Below are 18,342 nucleotides of genomic sequence, written 5' to 3'. Positions count from 1 at the left end.
GGTATTTCACCTCGTTTTTGAGGAATTGGCACTTAGAGGGCTTCAGCTTGAGACCCGCTGCTCTTAGTCGCACCAAAACCTGCTCAATATCGCGCAAATGGTTATCAAAACTGTCACTGTATATGATAATGTCATCCATATACACGAAGCACAGCCTCCCCAGAAGACCTGCCAGGATAACATCAGCGGTTCTCTGCCAGACAGCAGGGCTGTTGGCCAGACCCATCGGCATTCTTTTCCATTCATAGTGCCCTGAGGGCGTGTTGAATGCCGTTTTCTCGGCATCTGCCGGATCCATTGCTATCTGCCAGAATCCCGCCGCCATGTCCACTACCGTGAAGTACCTGGCAGAGCCCAGCTGAGAAAGCGTCTCCTGTATATTGGGGATGGGGTATGGATCGATGCGAGTTACGGCATTTAGTTTGCGGTAGTCCACTACCAATCGATACGAGCCATCTGGCTTTTCCACCAATAGTGCTGGTGCTCCCCAGGGTGACTTTGAGTGTTCGACAATGCCGCGATCAATCAGGTCCTGCACCTGCCGCTCCATCTCCTCACGTTGGGAGTAAGGAATCCTGTACGCACGCTGGTAAACGGGCGATGAAGTGCCGGTTTCTATCCTGTGCTTTATAACGCCACAGCAGCCCAAATCCAGGTTGGACGCGGCGAATACTTCCGAGTAGTCGTTCAGCAAACCAGCCAGAGCCTCCCTCTCCCTGGAATTTACGTGAGAAAGATCGAACGACACCTTTGGAGCAGCCGAAGGACTAGCATGCTCTACAGTTGCGAGTACCGTATCGGTGGGCTCACGTTGCTCTATCGCAGAGGTGAAGAAAGCCAATGTTTTGTTCTTGGGAAGGCTCAGTGGCTGCTGGCTACAGTTAACCACCCGTAGGGGCACTCTGTGGGCGTCATTAACTGTCACGAGGCACGCGGCTGCCTTCAGGCCATTGCTGAGAGAGTCGACCGGCTCAAGCACTCCCACGGCGCCGCTCTCTACATCTGAAGGCACAAACGCGTACAAAATGTGCTCCGACCAAGGAAGGACGACCGCCTCCTCGACCAGCCGGACGGCAACCCGCGAATATACCTTCTCCAATGATCCCACTGTTTGACGCGTGCCAATATCGGTAATGCGAATCTCAGCCCCTCTCCTGTTCAAAAACGGAACCTTTGAGCCACCCGCATTAACCTCTTCCTCAGAGAATGAGACTACTACCTTCCCTTTTCTCAAAAAATCCTGCCCTAATATACCTGACACTCCGTTTGGCAGAGACACCGTGTCCGGGCACACGTAGCAGGGGTGCTCCAATGCAATTCCGCCGAGAGAGAAGTGTAACCGGTAGAGTCCACTTATGCCAAGAGGATCCCCCGTTATGCCTACAAATTTGGTTGCCATACCACCAGACGCTTCCAACACCTCGCGGTCCCCCTTCCTTCGAAGCGTGTTAAAACTGCTCTCCTTAAGCAATGTCACCTTTGACCCCGTATCTATCAACAATTCCATGCAACAACCATTTAACTTGCAACGCACAACAGGGCATGCCTCGTCGGCCACACAAACTACCACCACCTCATCATCTACTGCTCCCTCCCCACGCTCCTCAGGCTGGGGAGGACTAACTAGTTTTTTGACTCGGTATCTGGAGCCCCGCTGTAGGCTTGCTTAGGGCGTGTCTCGCCTGCTTCTCTTTGTGGCTCCCCACGGCGCACGTTTTGGCAGAACCTGGCGATGTGTCCGCGACCCTGGCAAGCGAAGCATACGATTTCTTCAAAATCTCGCATACCGCGCCTGTAGCTTTGTGGCGGTCTCCGGTTTCCAGCGAATGGGCGCTGTTGAGCGCGCGCTTCAACCTGGCATTCTACCTGCTGAGATAGCAGCTGTTCTAAGCGATCTAACCGCTCTGTCAAGAGAGCAACCTCGGGGTTGAGCACCGCTCTCTCTATGACGCGTACTCTCGCTGCGGCTGTCGTTAACGCCTCATTTTGTTCCTCATCCAATGCGGCCTCCACGGCTTGGTCGAAATTGCTCGGCTTGCGCGAGAGCACGAACCGGCGCACGGGGTCTTGCAGACCAGCCACGAACAAAGCGGTCATTTCCTCTTTAAGTATATCCTCCGCGTATTTCTTCCTTAGCTGGTCTCCTTCCTCCTCCCTGCTTAACGTATCGCGTGCTAGGCGCTGAAGCCGCGACGCAAATGTTCGCACGTCCTCCCCTACCATCTGTCCGGCGTCACGGAACCTCTGTACCCGCACGTGACGTGGTTCAGTGTCGAAATGCTCAAACGCGAGCTTCTTAAATTCCGCAAATGATTTTGTGGATTTTACTTTTTCGTCTCGCCAGGCAAAATCATGAGCAGCTCCTGCCATCTTACACCTCGCCATTCCCAGCATTTGAGCATCGGACCATCCCCCCATTTTCCCAATCTCTTCTAGCATGGAAAAGAAATCGCAGATTGGAACCCCTGTCTTATCTCCCGTAAACGTCGGAATGACGCTTCCTAATGCCAGCATGCTTGCTCCGAGCGACGGCTGTGGAGTGGGAGCTCCCTCAGATACAGTCATTTTTTTTTTCAAGCCCTCCAGTGCCTCAAGCCTCTCAAATGGGGGTAAAAGTCCCACAATCAGTCCCGTGATTCCCTTTTGATTACAATTTTGAAGTCATGAATGTCACAGCATTCAGAGGACATTTGCTTTTGAGACCCCACTTCTGACACCAGTGTGATGACCCCCATAATGCGCAGGTCCACACGGGACGGAGAGGCAAAGAGACACCGTATGGCTCAGTTTAAACAAACAGGTATATTCAATAATTACACATGGTTAAGGTTATACATCAGAGGCTGGGGCGTCCGAGCTTACGTGCCGACGACTTCATGGGGGCGATGGAGTGGCTCCGGAGTTGGGCTCGAGCGGTTGCTGACAGAAGCTGCACGCCGACGGGCTTCGGCGCTGAAGGCCCTCTTGGCGAACGATGTCGTCCTGAGCGTGCTTGCAGTAGAATTTCAATAGTCGTCCGTTTCTTCGAGGATGGTTCACAAACCCTTCCTCCAGTGTCGCCCGGCCCGGAAGATGAACAGGAGGCGAGCTTGTAGATGATGACAGCAGAGCACAATTTTACAACATACATATACAGAGAGCCAAACTGGAAAAAGCAGAACTGAATCTACAAAAGAACAAACTTTGCACCACTTCACTCATCGACCGGGCAGGCCAGTGCCTAAGCAGCATCACATCACATGCCAAGCATGGAGCCCCAGCTCAGACTGAACTGCATCCGTTGACATGCGCTTTTAAGCACTTGATTAACAAAGGACTAAGGGCGGTCATTTCCAGTGGCCCGCCCAAAGCATCAATTCTCCAATCCAAAATAACATGCGAGATGGGGACCACCCCTTGGGCTGGGCTTAGCCTCGACCCCAGAGTCTGTTAACAATACAAACTAAATAAACAACAAAAACGCCACCACTCTCTCTCAAGTGAGAGTATACACAGGCTCTCTCTTCGGAGCTAATTCACTAGCGCCTGTCTTTCCACATTCTTGGCGAGTACTGCCTGTCCGCCATGACAGGTGTCCGTCGCGGCCCTTCTGGGAAGCTGTGGGTGCCTTCCCGGCGATAGCCCACGACAAAGGGGGGGAGGGAAAGAATGTCGTCTTCGCGGTTTCGCATAGCGTCGGCTGTGGTACGGCGCGCTCTGGCCCGCTGACAGCTCCCCTGTCCTGGAATGCAACCGGAAATTGGGGAGGACAAAGCCTGTTTCCCCGGGGCGGCGGCGGGACCGGTTTTTCCGGTCGTCACTCAAAGAGCATGGCTGGGCAATTGATGATCCCGCTGTCACGGTTCCCCGTCTACGCCGCGCCGTCGAACGTGGATCCTCGTATCACACACGGAATGTCACAGTATCTTCTGTCTGTATATGCTTAAAGTTTTCTAACTTCTTAAGGTGGCTAGCCGTACAAATACGGTCAGTTGGTGGTAATGTTTAAAGTTAGTCAAAAGGAAAATATTGATTGTATGAAGTTTTGCATGAAGTTTTGTTTTTACTTTGCGAAAAAAAATTGCTAAACGAAGTGAATTCGCTGGGCTATATTGTAGCAATGTTGTCACCCAGAAGCATGTTCGGATATGGATCAGTCGCATGCGAGTGGTCATCTAGAGCGAGCGTGTGTCAGTGTCATGAATTTTTGCCCACATCGTGATTAATGTAGCTGCAGCAGTTTTTTTTTTTTTGCGAAACTATGCTGCAGGTTTTGCTATGAAGCGTGCACGAGAGGTTTGCGGGGTCATGCGTAACTTTGGCCTGCAGCATTTTGATTACAAAAAAAGCAAACGAAGCCGCACTTTCGACGAGTGCCATACGAGCGTGCTTACTAGCGCCGCGAGCCGCTGCCTTGCGCAGCGTTTTTAGGTGACGTCGTGTCTGCATCGCGGCACGGGCGATTAGCTTTCAAAGCTATCTGATCCGGAAAGCGTGTACCCCGGGCGAGCGATTCTTTGAACGCGACTGAAAGCCTTTTATAAACAGCCGTGCTTCGAGCAGCACGACGGTGCAGGGCAACAAAAACTGAACGGCGCTCTCGCTCGCTCGCGTGCGCAATCAGTCGCGCCTTTTCAGAGCCTTGTGGGAGCACGCGCGAGCCTAATTTATCACTAACGCGCGCTACGCAAACTGCCCCCCCCCCCCCCCCCCCCAAACCCCATGATCCCCCTCTTCCACAATACGCGTGCACGGCTGTGTGACCTTAATGCCCCTAAAGATCAGCATCTATGAATGAATGCTGTCGATGCTCGACAGGGGAAAACAAAACGCTCGCTCCGCTTTTGACGCTCCCCCGCCCGGCTTTCCAAGCGCTCCGAATAGATGGCTTGAGGGCGGGTTAATGTCACCGAGCGCTGGGTTGCCGCCTTGCGACTGTGCCTCGACCTGCGATACAGCGACACGCATTGTGCGTCAACATTGCGATGGAACATTTTTTTTCCTTTGTTCTCGATACTTTTGTCGGTATGTTGAAAAACTATCGTATAAAGGGTGGTCAAAAAGTAACGGAAAAAGTAATAGTACGAGAAGAGCAACAGTAGCAGGATATAGTTTTTACAGAAATGCATAGAAAAACATTGGAAGATATTTTAATGATAATTTTTATTCCCAGAATAGTAGAATATATGGCCCCTACGGGAGGTGCATCAGTTCAGGTATTTGTGCAGTGGTGCTTCAGCTCGACCTGTTGGGGACAAATGTCCCTTTCCTGGCAAGTTTTTCGTATGTTTTTTTTTTTACTAACGCATTTCTTTGAAAGCCATATCCCGCACCTGTTTATACTTCTCGAATGATTGAATTTTTACTTTTTCTGCCACTTCGGGGTCACTCTCCGCAAATAACGCTCAGCAGCAAGCGGAGCTGCTGCTGAGCGTTATTTGTCGAGGTATTGTTATAATTAAGACGTCGCATCTGCCTAACGGTTGCCCCTAAAAGCTGGATCGCTATTAATTACTTCCAAATTATGGGCGGGGCAGTGTACCCTGAAGAATGATCCATTTTCGGAAATAAGCGTAATTTGTGCCCGCTCGTTTCTTTTGAGCATTGGCTTCGCCTCATAAAGACTTTGCTTGAGGTGAAGCCCACACAAGTGCAGCGGGACATGCGCCGAAGATTTTTTTTGGGGGGGGGGACGGGGGCTGGAAAATCCTTTGGGGTTTGAGTAACGTTGGATGAACCATGTTAGATAATGCTTGCATGCACAGCAATCCTGCTGTTTTTGTCATGCATTGACATGGTGTATCGTAAGCTCTGATGCTGCGTAACTGATGCGGCTGTTCTGAATGACGAGACATTGACGGGTCTGTTTGTGCGTTGTGGTATTTTGTTGTTTTTGAAGCCAAAGCCTTCGATTGTTTCGTGCACTGCAGTGGGCACATATGTCTTACCATCCATTCTTCGCAGGTGGACCCGGACATTACCTTTGACGATGCGAGGGACTCTTCGGACCACCAAGCGGCGACTCGGAAGCGTCCGTTATCGTCGACCGACAGCCTCACGGGGCTCGCCCATTCCATCCTACGGCGCGTGCGGAGAGCCTTTTGGTTTGGTCGTGGCAAGGACGACACCACCACCAGGAAGCCGGAAGTCGTCGATGCCAGCGCCTCGGAGTCGACCACAACGGAGTCGACCACGACGCAGTCGTCAGTGACGTCGTACACGACCCGGCGTCACCCTCGCAACGCGGACGACGACAGGTTCGAGGCGTCCGGCGACGGCATCGACGTCGATGACGAGGACTTCGAAGGTGTCGCATCGGCTACGCACAGCGGAGTCGGGCCCTTCGACCCTGGCGTCAGCATCGAGCACCCCACGAACGTGCCTCCACACACTCGCAAGATCAAGACGGACGCCGGTCCGGGTAAGCCTCCGCCATCGTCTTTTGCTGAAGGCAGCTCGGCACTATTTCGTGGGCAGCGCCACGTTTTATTTTCTTTGTAAGTTTCGCGTCTTTCTCGCAATATCTCAAATGTTCCTCGTGCGCTCATTCCAATGGCGAACGCACGCGTGGCGACGGTTTAGTGCCATATCGGAAAGGACAGCCCTTTTGTGAACAATTGCCGCGTTTAATTCAATTTTTGCGGCTCTGTCGCAAGTCGTCGCCATTATGGGCGCCTCGCCTGGCGTGAGGCAGGCGCCCTTGTGTGAGATTGCAGCACCCGGGCTCAGTACACCACCGTGTGCTAACCTCAGTGGCAGGGTAGAAGACGAGGCAGCATGCGAAAAAGAACTTATTCAGGGTTTTGGAAGAAAGGTATAGGGACACACCAAAGCAGAAATAAAAACTTGTCGGGAAAAGTGTCCTTTCAAGTGTCAGGCTTGGTGACGTGGCGTAGCGGATGTGGTGGCGCCGTGAGGGGTCGGCGTGGTATGGTTCGGAGCCTGCACGGCGGCTCACTCTCGGGAAGACCACAGCATTCAGAGCGAGTGTCACTGGCGTGGCCAGCCGCGGCCTTTGGGACTTGGCCGCCGTGTCCGGGTCAGGAAGCACGGAGAAGCGGAGGCTTTTCGTGGGAAGTGACTAATGCTTGAAGGCTGCGTGGACAGCGGCAGCAGCCGAGGCTGCCAATGGTGGCCGGTCCAAGTCTGGCAGACGGAACAGCTATGGCGAGGCTCGGGTCTGGAACACCGGGCCGCCAGCAGACAAACCCGTCTGTCGATGACTGTCCTTTTCGCTGTTCTCCGCGGCACGATCCACGCTTCTCGTGCTCCCCATTGTGTTCTTGCATTGCGCGCCGGCTTGTGCCTCCTCGGGAAGCCACAGTGGGGCGCCGGTCCCTTACGCCCTTCCACTTGCACACCCACGTGGTCACGGGATCTACGCAGTGGGCAGCCCCGTAAAGAGTGCTGCGCAGAACGGTTTAATTAATGTTTTCAAGTAATAAAGAGTAAATGCAGCTGCGTGCTACTCAAGCCTTCCAGCGAGACTGATGTTGGGCTTTAAATTACCTAGTCTGGAAATGCAACGCAAGCTTCCCAGCTTATTTCTCACGATAAGTTACCGCTCTGTTGTGGCTGCCATTCTCTCTCCTCTGTCTATTCACTTTACACTACTGTGCGCGTGTGGATGATTAAGCTGCCAGAGTTTGAAATACACAGCGCAGACGACACGACAGCAGGGAGAAATTTTTGCTTGTCGGTTTTGCCGTTCTTAGAGACCCTGCATTGACAGCAAGCAGCTTCACAGCAGCACAAGCGAGCAGGAGGTGAAGACGAACTTGCATTTTGCACAAATTCACTACAGGCGCGAGTTAATCTTCGAAAAGGCACAAAGCCAAAAGATATGCACGGGAAGCTGCTAATGCGTATCTTTTTGTCGGAGGTTGAGACGGCTATCGCTGAACCAATAATTATAACTCCTAATGCCTTTTTCGAATTAATGATACAGATTCCTCCCTCTCCTTGCATATAGACTACCCATCAACCAGTCTCCTAGTCTCCTTTCATAGATGGATGGATGGAAGACAGGAGCGTCTCCTTTGAAACTGGGATGCTCCTTTGAAAAGGGGTGGGGGAGTAATCTATCTGGGTAACAGCACAATATCTTGCGCATACATCAAACCGGGGCGCCGCTACTCTACGACGTTTCCGCATAATCTGCACGACAGATTATAACCTAGATTGCTTTCTCGTTGCCTGCATTCCATTTCGAGTGTTACAGATTTTTCAAAAATAGCATTACTGAGACAAAAATATGGCTCTTGCAGCATGTTATTGCCAGGGTTGGCGGACGCTAGAAAACCGGTGAATCATCTGAGCTAGTAATATGATAAACTAATTTTCAATAATTAACTTTTTAATTATTAGTCAGGCATCTAATTGCACTTAAATTTGTAGCCGCTAGTAACCGCCATATCAGTTTTTGGAATTTCGAAAACTCAATCACCCTTGCCTCTGTGGCTCGACAAAACTTGGCTGCATCGTGCAAAAATACAGGGGCTTTCGAAAGCATGCAGGCAAAGCAACCCCTCCAGCGCACGTAATTGCCGAAAAAGCCAAATTTTGTTGAGCCATAGCGGCGAGTGTAATCGCGTTTTCGAAATTCCGAAAACGGAAGTGGCGGCTATAACGGCCCGCTAAAAATCTTAAATTACAACTAGACGCCTAACTCTAACAGTTAAAAAATAAATTGTTGGAAATAAGTTAACCAACTCACTACATAAGACGATTCATCGGTTTTCTGGCGTTCGTCAACCTGGCAATACCATTACGCAAAAGCCATATTTTTTGCCTCAGAAATCATATTTTCGAAAATTACTTAGTCTTCCTTGCAACACCCGGTTTATCATATAAAGCATGAACAGCAGCGGTGATAGTGGGCAACTTTGGCTTAGTCATTTGCGGACCTGGGCAGTTGTCTTGCTTTTCATCCGTTCCCAAGTAATTTCACCGTTATTCGGTGTATTTCCTGTAGGAAATCAATTCTCATGACCCTTACCTTCATCTTTTAATATGTTCCAAAGGAATTCCTGTTCACGTGATCGTATGCACCGCTTATGTCAAAAGACTAATTGCAGAAATCTGTTTCCCGCCCTAGCTATTTATATGCATGTGGTAAGCACGAACAGGCTATCATCTAAGCGCCTGCCCCTTCTGAACCCGTTCTGATTTTCTCGGAGTGTCTTATTACTTTATATCCATGACTGCATGTTTAATTTTACCGCCTACATTGCCAGCCTGTATATAACAGATGTTATCGTAATATGTCTTAAGGATTTGATCTGCATCCTATCTCATTTTTCTCTTCATTTTGCCCTGTCGCCATCTGTCCGGAATTTGCTTATTCGTTATGACTGTTCCAAATACTTCTGACAGCGTTTCCTTGCTTCTTCGACAAAGTTAAACAATCTGCTTGATTAGAATTTCTGGTCGCTGTACTGCGACCGAGAACATTGGCGGAAACTCCTTAATCATGTGTGCAGTGCAGGCTATTGAGCGGATGCAGCCAGGTATCCGCAGTTGAAGGCTACCAGATCCCGCATGCGCAGGTGAACAGACAGCCATCGATCCTCTCGTTTGCTTTCTTTTCAGCAGAGTTTTCTCAGGCGCTGTCGATTCTCAGCTCCGCTGACGACCTTAGTTCGCATTTGTTGCTGTTCTGCGGGGGAGGAACTCGCCGGGTGCTGAACACGTGTGTTTAAGAGACTCCCTAGTCCAGGCGTGTCGATGAACTCTGCGCAAGAGAAATAAACGAGCTGGCATGAAAACAAAGTGGGATGGAAAAACCACACGGAGCTTGCGGAGAAAACGTGTCAATTCGGATTCCGCTGTGAAACCGATGCAGTTTGTTCAGTGTAAACAAAGGGCAATACGTGCAAGGAAAGATAGTCGCTTCCAAACTAACATTCAGGATCTCTCTTGCGCGGCTCAGATGTCAGCAGTGCTTCGTAGGACAGCAGCTAGCCCAGTTTTTGCGTTGATGTGAAATTCGACCACAAGACGCGTGATGGCCTTCTGTTAAAGGCCCACTGAGATCGTACTGAACTTGGTTGTATCGACAAATTACCGCATTTAACGTCGAACGCTCCACATTAATTGGAAATCGAACTTTTCTATCTTTCTCTAAGTTATAAAGTGAAATACAAGTGTCGCCATCACCGATTGGTTTTGCAAGTAAACTGGGACGCGTTGACTGTTTTTGGGGTATACGTTACGAATTTCAAACCAGTTTCGGGAAATTTTTAACTAATTTTTTCAGCCATAAACGAGCCTTTTGCTGCCGGGCAGACATCAACGTACCGAGAAAGAGCTATATAATTTTTTTTCAGTATCCTTTTAATAAACAAGAATTTCGGTGATGTTCAAAAAAAATCACAAACTATTGTTTGTTGCGTGGAGGCTGCTTTCAGCGGTTAAACTCGTATCGCTGCAGATTTTCTTCTCTTTAGAGTAGGCAGAGTAAACCGGGCGTTAATGAGAGCAGCAGTATTGCACAGCAATGGGACATCCCGCCAGTAACGAAAGAAAGCCTTAGGACCAATCCAGAGGGGGAAAGCAGCTGGTGAGGATCAGTTAACAGAAACTTTCCACCCTGTATACGCAATGTCTTATGACTTCGACCGTACCAAAAGCTTGGAAGAACGCAAAAAATTATTTTAATTCATAAGAAAGGAGACGCCAATGACTTGAAAAATTAAACCAGTCAGCTTACTGTCCGTTGCCTACAAGGTATTTACTAAGGTAACCGCTAATAGTCAGGACAAAATGAAATTCAATCCACCAAATGATCAAGCAGGCTTTTGTAAAGGATACTTGACAATAAATCGTATTCACACTATCAATCAGGTGATCGAGAAATGCGCAGAATATAACCAGCCCCTATATATAGCCTTCATAGACTACAAGAAAGCATTTGATTCAGTCTAAACTTAAGCAGTCATGCAGGCATTGCGGAATCTGAGAGTAGAAGAGCCTTATGGTGAAAATACTGGAAGATGTCTATAACGGCAGCTCAGCCACCATAGTCCCCCAAAAAGTAAGCAATAAAATTCCAGTAAGGGAGAATGTCGGGCAGGGAAGTATTCAGAGGTAGGCAGGTAAAAACTTCATTGATGAACCAAGTAAGGGAAGGCGTTAAGGGAGGTTTGGTTGACCTGGTTCTTAATTCCGGTTGGCGATCATCAGTCCATGGCTTCCGGCGACCCTCTCCGCCCATTCCACCAGCCTCTTCTGTGAAGCCGGTTCTGGGCTAGAGACCGCAATCTCCCAACCTCCTTGGCCTGTGAGGTTCCAGCGAGATGGTGGCGGGAGTTATCGGAATATGAATAGTATGTGTTCGAAGTTTGCTCTCGGAACCCCAAAAAGAGAGCATTCTGGTTTGTATTGACCCGGGTGTATTAGTGCCAGATATTCCGGTGAAGGAAACGTTCTGTACTGGAGTTGCCTCCATATAGTCTGCGGTTCCTTCGTGACGGTGTGGTGTGGCGGCGGATATGTGAGCCTTTCCTCTCCATAGTGTTTCAGGTGATTAGTCTGTCTCTCGCGCAATCCCTCTCGACTTTTGGCCTACTCGGTTGACGAACGCTCTAGCAATAAAGTGCGCCTTCTCGTTTTCGGTGTTGCCTGCGTGGGCTGGGACCCGAACTAGTTGAATTGGTCTGTGGTCGTGGGGGCTCGATTGGAGAATTTCGTACGTGGTAGAACGGATCTTTCCCTTTGCGAAATTCCTGATTGCGGTTTTGGAATCGCTCATTCAGAGGATTGGATTGGGAACATCTGGAGTAAGAGTTCATAGAGAACATCTCAGCAAGGCAATGCCATCAGCGAATCTCAGATTACTAAGTTACTCGGGGAATGAATTGCAAAGCATGATCAATAACTCGGGCAGAGCTTAACGGTGGAAGTAAAAATTAATATGCAGAAAACCAAAGCATTGTTTCGCAACCTCGAAAGGGGCCCGCAATTTACGATTGGTAGAGAGGCGCTGGAAGCGGTAAGGGAATGAGTCTACTTAGGGCAGGTAGTGGCCGCAGAACCGGATCACTAAAGGAAAATAACGAATAAGAATGGGGTGGAGCGCTTTTGGCAGTTTACCAATATCTCTCGAGGGAAAAGTATATAACAGCTGTATCTCCTGAGATTCTCTTCTTCCACGGGAAGTTGAATTATGCTATAACTTATGACGTTTCTCTGCGTTCATTGCCGACTACACAATTTCGGAAGGAACTGACTAACCCATATCACTGATGAAGCCATAGATATTATTGGACATTGTTGTATTCAAACGCCCTGTAACCTACCCCCGCTGCGTCTTTAACAGAAGTAAGAGCAGTATCTGCAAACCGAATAAAGTTCCTTTAGGGGAATCTGTCACGAGGCACTTTAGGCGACCCAACAGACGGAAAAGTATTCAGCAGCTGTCGGTAACTGTTTCCGCGTGGAGACACAAAGGCTGCGAGGAATGCCTTCGCATTCTCTCGTATTCCATCTCGCCCACAAAACCCGCTCACATTCACGACACGAATGTCTTTTTTGGCCATGACGCTGGCCGTGCCTTGCGGCAACAAAGAAAAGGAGGAGGAGACGTGCTTGAGCATTCCTACGGCGCTCGCGCGCGGGCCAACACATTGACCGAGTGCCCCGACAGCGGCGTGGAATGCCAATGTCGGAGCATCTCGAGTTGGCTGCACACGTCCGAGGATCCGCGCCTCGGACGTGACTGCATAGAGGCGCGAACAGCGCTTCTCACTTCTCGATGCGCATCGAAATGGGGGCGCTGCGGAGGAAATGGATGGCTATACCCGAGAGAACGCGGGATCCTCCCGCGCCCGGCGGGATGGAGTTTGGGGTGCTAGATTTGTTTTCATTCCACGCGTTCTGTCCTTTTCATTTTTCTAACACGCCTTCACTTACCCCTCTCACCATCCTTCTTTCTCCTGCGAATGCGTCCACGCGAACTGAAACGGAGTCGACGCGCGACTGCCGCGCCAAGTGGCCGCACGGGAATTTGGCAAATGCTTCCGCTCGGATCGCGCGCTAAGCCTCGTAGTTGGAGGAGTCCAGTGTCGTAGTCGGCTTTGCATTGCAAGGTGGGGCCGGCTTGGTTCTTTCTGGCAGAAGTGTGTTAAAGCGAGGTGTACACCGTTTATAGATATGAAGCTGGCCATGACTGCTTACCGACCCCTCGCTACACTTCGCCGTTGCTCGGATAATCAGTTGGGCTAACGAAAAAGTCCTATGTATGGGCGTGGGAAATGCCAGACCACGGCGAGTGAAACAGAGTGGAAGGGCGTGCGTAGCATGACCGCGCAGGAGCAGGAACGTTCAGCCGGCACCCAAAGTGGCCACTTGTACGAACCATAGAAAACACACAGCGGCTACGAGTTTGTTCATGGGTTTATGGGGCCCTGGGGTTCTTTAACGTGCACTGACATCGCACAGTACACGGGCCTCTAGAATTTGGCCTCCAACGAAATTCGACCGCAGCGGCCGGGATCGAGCCCGCGTCTTTCGGTTCAGCAGCCGAGCGTCATAACCACGGAGCTACCGCGGCGGCCGGCTACGAGTTTGGAACGCGAATGATGGAGCGTTAGCTATTTTGTTATCGAAATAAATGGATATATTAGGTTTGATGTTGTAACATAAGGTAGAGATGGCGGCTTTGTTTTCACCTCAGCGCGTTATGTTTTGCATGTTTTTAATCGGATTCGTTTTGAATGACGTAAATGAAGCACGTTTTCCTGAATGTGGCGACTGCTTTGGGGCCAGATGCGATCTGTAGCATCAATAAGTGTTTAAGGCCATCAATGAAATTGGGCTTATTTGCCCTGATGATGGTTTTAATACCAGAGGCATGTGACCGGACTGCATGACAGCTAGATCGCACAATTGGCTACGGTAGCGTGCGGGCGGTGCGTGGAGGTTCAGGGCTCGTAGCTGAGGCGGTGCATTTTTCCCGGCGGGTGCTCGGCGCTGGCCATGCCGACGCGCAAAACTGAGCCTAGAGCGAGAAACAGTTGGGGCTGAAAAAAAAAAAAACTCAGTCGGAACGAAATAAGTTTTCTCCTGCGGAGTTGCGCGGGAAGGAAGACGCGCACTAGCTTTCAAACCCCCTTCAACGAGTTGAATGCCTTACACCCTTCGACGTTAAAGCACACCATTTTATTACTAGACCGAAAAAAGGCGGTTTGACTTTCGCTGCGGCTTTGCTATTGGCCATATGCACCCAATAATTTGTAACAGTCATGGGCATAATTTGCATTCTCGAACAAGCGTTCACTATCGTAATGGCAGTCAGAAAATGCGATGGAGCCGGTCCCGAGATAAATATTCTGTCGCCTTGTCGTTACCACAGATCTTTCTGTGGTGTTTCGGATTTTTGTTGTCGCCACAGAACTGGCTCTGTCGTTACGACAGAGGACTGCAGAATACAGAAAATCCCATTGTTCTGCAAGCATTTCTGTCTTAAGGTACCGAAATACAAGAGAATCTGTCGTGACAGCACCAAATTGTTTGTGTTCGACAGTCACTTGCTCGGTAGAGCTTCCGTTGTAGAAAAATAGTCTGCCATACTTCTACCTTTGGGATATACTTTGAACGATAGCAGACATGCATTCGCCCCAGTTGCGCTGGGGCCGGACGGCGGTAAAACATACCGTTCCGCGTTTGTCGATGCCGCACAGAAAACGCCTGCTGCCCCAGTGACCGGCGCACTGAGGCGGCCTTTAAGAAAATCCGCGCATTCAGCAAAATAGCCTTATCTGATAAACACAGAGGCGCTAACCTTGCAGTTGCCTTTCTCTGTTTTCTTGCTCGCCAAAACGAAATAAGTGCGCGTTTCCTCCATTTCCGTTTCCGGCGACGACTGCTTGTTCGAGTGTGGAAAAGGATGTGTATGCAGCGGATGTTGGTCGTGCCTGTTTCATAGCATGGCAAGTTCCGACTCCTCTCGCTGGGCAACATTATTTTCCTTTCTTTTTTCTCTGCCCACACTAATATGTGTCCTCTCGCAAAGCCGCGTGAACCGCTTGGCGCGTGGGTTTTCTTTCAAGAGCGCGAACGGCATGCGCTATTGAACAGTACCAGGCAGCACTGCTTGCTTTTCTTGCTGCGCGCGTATTTTCCCGAAAACGTGGGCAAGTAGCTACTACGGTCCGAATGCATGTTCGGTCGTGTGTCTGCTCCGGGCGGCATAAGCGACCGTTCTGCGCGCTTCCCTTACCGTTGCAGGAGCTTGCCGGCATTCCTCCAGAATGTATGGGGAAACGGTGCGAGGCGAGGAAAAAGAAACCGGAAGGTGCGGAAGCGCTGCCCGGGAATCCCCTTTGTGTGTGCGTACGCGACCGGCGAAGGGTGACGTCTCACTTTGTCACCCGCAGCGCGACGCCTCCGAAACAGCTCTCGCCGTCGCTGCTCCGAACTGCCCAGTCGCGCACCCCCACTGCCGGAGTCCTTTTCGGCGAGCGTGGATAACGCGCTTTGCAACGGGACGTAGAGTGGAAAATGTCTTCCCGGGCCATTCACGCCTTCTCGATTCCCTCTCTCGCTGCCCACCCCTCTCCCTTTACACACAGAGAGAGCCGGAATCGGAGCTCGGCTTCCGTTGTATGGAGCGCTCCTCTGCACGCTGCTTGTTTTCATCTCTTGCCAGCGAAAGAGTGTGGCGCGACCAGGAGGAACTTGTTTATTCTCAGGAGCATCACTTTTTTCGCAACGAAAAGAGGATGGAAAGTTTTTTTGCCGGTATCTTTTTTTTTTTTCACTCGAACTGTCGTCGGTCCCATGGTTTGCCGTCTCTCTCGAATGCGTCCCAGCTACCTGGCACTGTTTTTTTGGTACCCGGTTTTCTACTGCATTTCTTCCTCCGCTCGTGCCATTTACTGACCAGAGCACATTTCTGCGTCGCATTTTTGCCTCATTCACGCCGGTGGCGGCTCTGTATTTCCGAGCCGGAAATCCACTTTTGGTCCGTCCGTTTTCTCCTCTGCATGGTGGCTGTACGTACGCGAGACGTGTGCCTTTCTTTTTTTTTTGATTCGGTGGCTTTCACTAATTTGAATTGCAAACCGATGATACCGGTTGCTCCAGCGACAGATTTGCGAGCACAGGAAGAAGAGCCTCCAGGCACAGACGGAATCGTGCGTCGGGCGACAAAGGTGGCAAGAGGCGCATTATATGGCGTATGCATTGTACCGAGGAGCTTCGGCATAGTGTTTTCAGAAACCTTGATGCATCAAAATCGGTCCCTTAGGTACTTTGGCCGCTTGTGCAGATTTGGGAAAGCGGTGGTGTGGTGCACTGCGCAATGTCTGAGAGAAATAGCTAAGCCAGGAATCCGCCTTTTACTCGTCTGCTCCACGCATGCGCGCCTACCCTCGACCTCCACTGGTTGAAAACAAGCCGGCAGCTTCTGCTGCGCATGCGCAGTTGATGTTAGCGACAGGCGCGAGTGACAGATGGCGATAGCTGTCGTGCGCACCCTTGCTACTTAGCAGGCGCAGTTCGCGCCTTGTGGAACCGGATTGCGCCTGCGTCACCCAGGTGCGCTTCTTTTCGATCAGTTTTCGCGCACTAAAAGGGCGCCACATCTCGTGGAAAAAGGATCGCTTGCTGTCTGTCTCGCTCAATCTGGGGAGAAAGCGAGAGGAAAGTGTCGGAGAAGTTAAGCAGTTGGACATCCGATCGGTGACCCTGCACTAGAATAAGGCCTAAAAGGTAGGAGGGATATAGGACCGACAACAGAGTTTGCACTCTAAAAGCAAGCAAGACAATAATGGTGCAGTACTACGTGCTGAAACCTGTGGACTTGACTCTATCGGCGTTCGAATGGCTTTATGCCGCAACGGTCGCTCAGTGGTTATGGTGCTCGGCTACTGATCCGGACGCGGGTTGGACCCCTGCAGCGGCGGCCTCATTTCGATGGAGGCGAAATGCTAGAGGCCCGTGTACTGTGCGATATCGGTGCACGTTAAAGAACCTCAAGTCGTCGAAATTTCCGGAGCCCTGCACTACGGCGTCCCTTGTATCCTCAGGAGTCGCTTTGGGAGTTTAAAACCCATAAACCATCCGAATGGTTTTTGTCCCTTGCAACGGTCAACGGTGTGGCCACGGTCTACTGCCCTTCAGAACGATGAAGGGCAAATGTAGTTCTTTCACACACAGAAACTTCCGCGCTTGGCCTGAAAGTGCATCTGCTCGGTACCAGGGGCGACTGCTGTAATTTTAGCTCACGGCGACGCCACGCTGGCTGGCTCAATAAAAACAGCGCGTTGCGAGCAGCTCGGTAGCCTTCGGAATTCGGAACGCGGTTTTTGCCTTCGCTGCCGACCCGTAAGGAGAGCTGCAATAGCGTCACCCTCTGCTTTCTCCTCAATAAAAACAGCGCGTTGCGAGCAGCTCGGTAGCCTTCGGAATTCGGAACGCGGTTTTTGCCTTCGCTGCCGACCCGTAAGGAGAGCTGCAATAGCGTCGCCCTCTGCTTTCTCGCAACCCTTTCATCTCCGTGGACCTTTCATCGCCTCGTGCCACTTCACGGGCCGCACCGTTTACGCCTCCTTACCCTTCCGCTCCAATTGAACACCCCGAACGAACGTCGGAGGGAAAGGGGGGGGGGGGGGGGGCAGCAACCAGCAGCTGAACTCGCGTCGCGACCGTTTGCCCCCTCTTTTTATCCTTTTTTCAGTTTCTTCTTCTCGTGTGTGGACGGAGATTCGTGACTGTCAATGAATTCTCGCCCCCTGGCGCCGCGCTCCTTCTCTGTCGCCGTCAGCCGGCCCATTTACGAGCTATACGTCACACTCGCACAGCTTTCTCTCCCCTCCTTCCGTCGGTCGTCGTCATTTCGTCTGCAGTCACGTATCGCTCAATCCTTTCCTTCTTTCCTCCGACCCTCTTCTGCGATTCACTGTTTGCTTTTGTGCGGCCCGCAGCCGCCCTCAACCAGTGCCAAGTTCAGTGACCCCCGTCGCGTGTATGGGGAGAGATTCCGGAGGGCCCTTCTGTGCCGAGAAGCGGCGAGACTTCCGCGCTGCTTTTGTGCGTCGCGGTGCATGTACAGTGCTATCCAGTGTTAAAGGGAACAGCTGGTTTTTATTCAGTGAAGTATTACCGCAATCAACAATCAAGGCATGAGCTTTCCTGCGGAGGATACATTTAAGGTTAGTTTCGCTGGTGAAGCGCGATAAGAAACGGAGGAAAACATTTGCAACTGAATGCCGCCTGTTCCCTTTCATGCAATACCGGAGTATACGCAACTTTGGACAGCTCTACTTAGGATTGTCTAGTGGACTTCACGTCTGTGTGTGTTAGTTCGTATTCACTGCTCGCACTGTTGCCGTGTCAAGTTACGAGAGTTGAGTGAGCCGC

General features: G+C 50.8%; 1 protein-coding gene across 49 annotated transcripts in view; it reads left to right on the top strand.

Moving 5' to 3' along the window:
* The window catches only part of LOC144120523 (basement membrane-specific heparan sulfate proteoglycan core protein-like), a 329,407-nt gene that overhangs the window by 139,289 nt on the left and 171,776 nt on the right, over positions 1-18,342 (top strand). For all 49 annotated transcript variants that reach the window (XM_077653043.1, XM_077653042.1, XM_077653040.1 and 46 more), the window contains exon 2: positions 5,944-6,400. In XM_077653043.1, the coding sequence (XP_077509169.1) occupies positions 5,944-6,400 (457 nt within the window). The remainder of the gene's footprint in view (positions 1-5,943; positions 6,401-18,342) is intronic.

Source organism: Amblyomma americanum, chromosome 2, assembly GCF_052857255.1.
Source record: "Amblyomma americanum isolate KBUSLIRL-KWMA chromosome 2, ASM5285725v1, whole genome shotgun sequence".
In the NCBI taxonomy this organism is placed as follows: Eukaryota; Metazoa; Arthropoda; class Arachnida; order Ixodida; family Ixodidae; genus Amblyomma; species Amblyomma americanum.
Note: the sequence above shows the minus strand (reverse complement) of the source record. Positions and strands in the feature narration are given on the sequence as shown.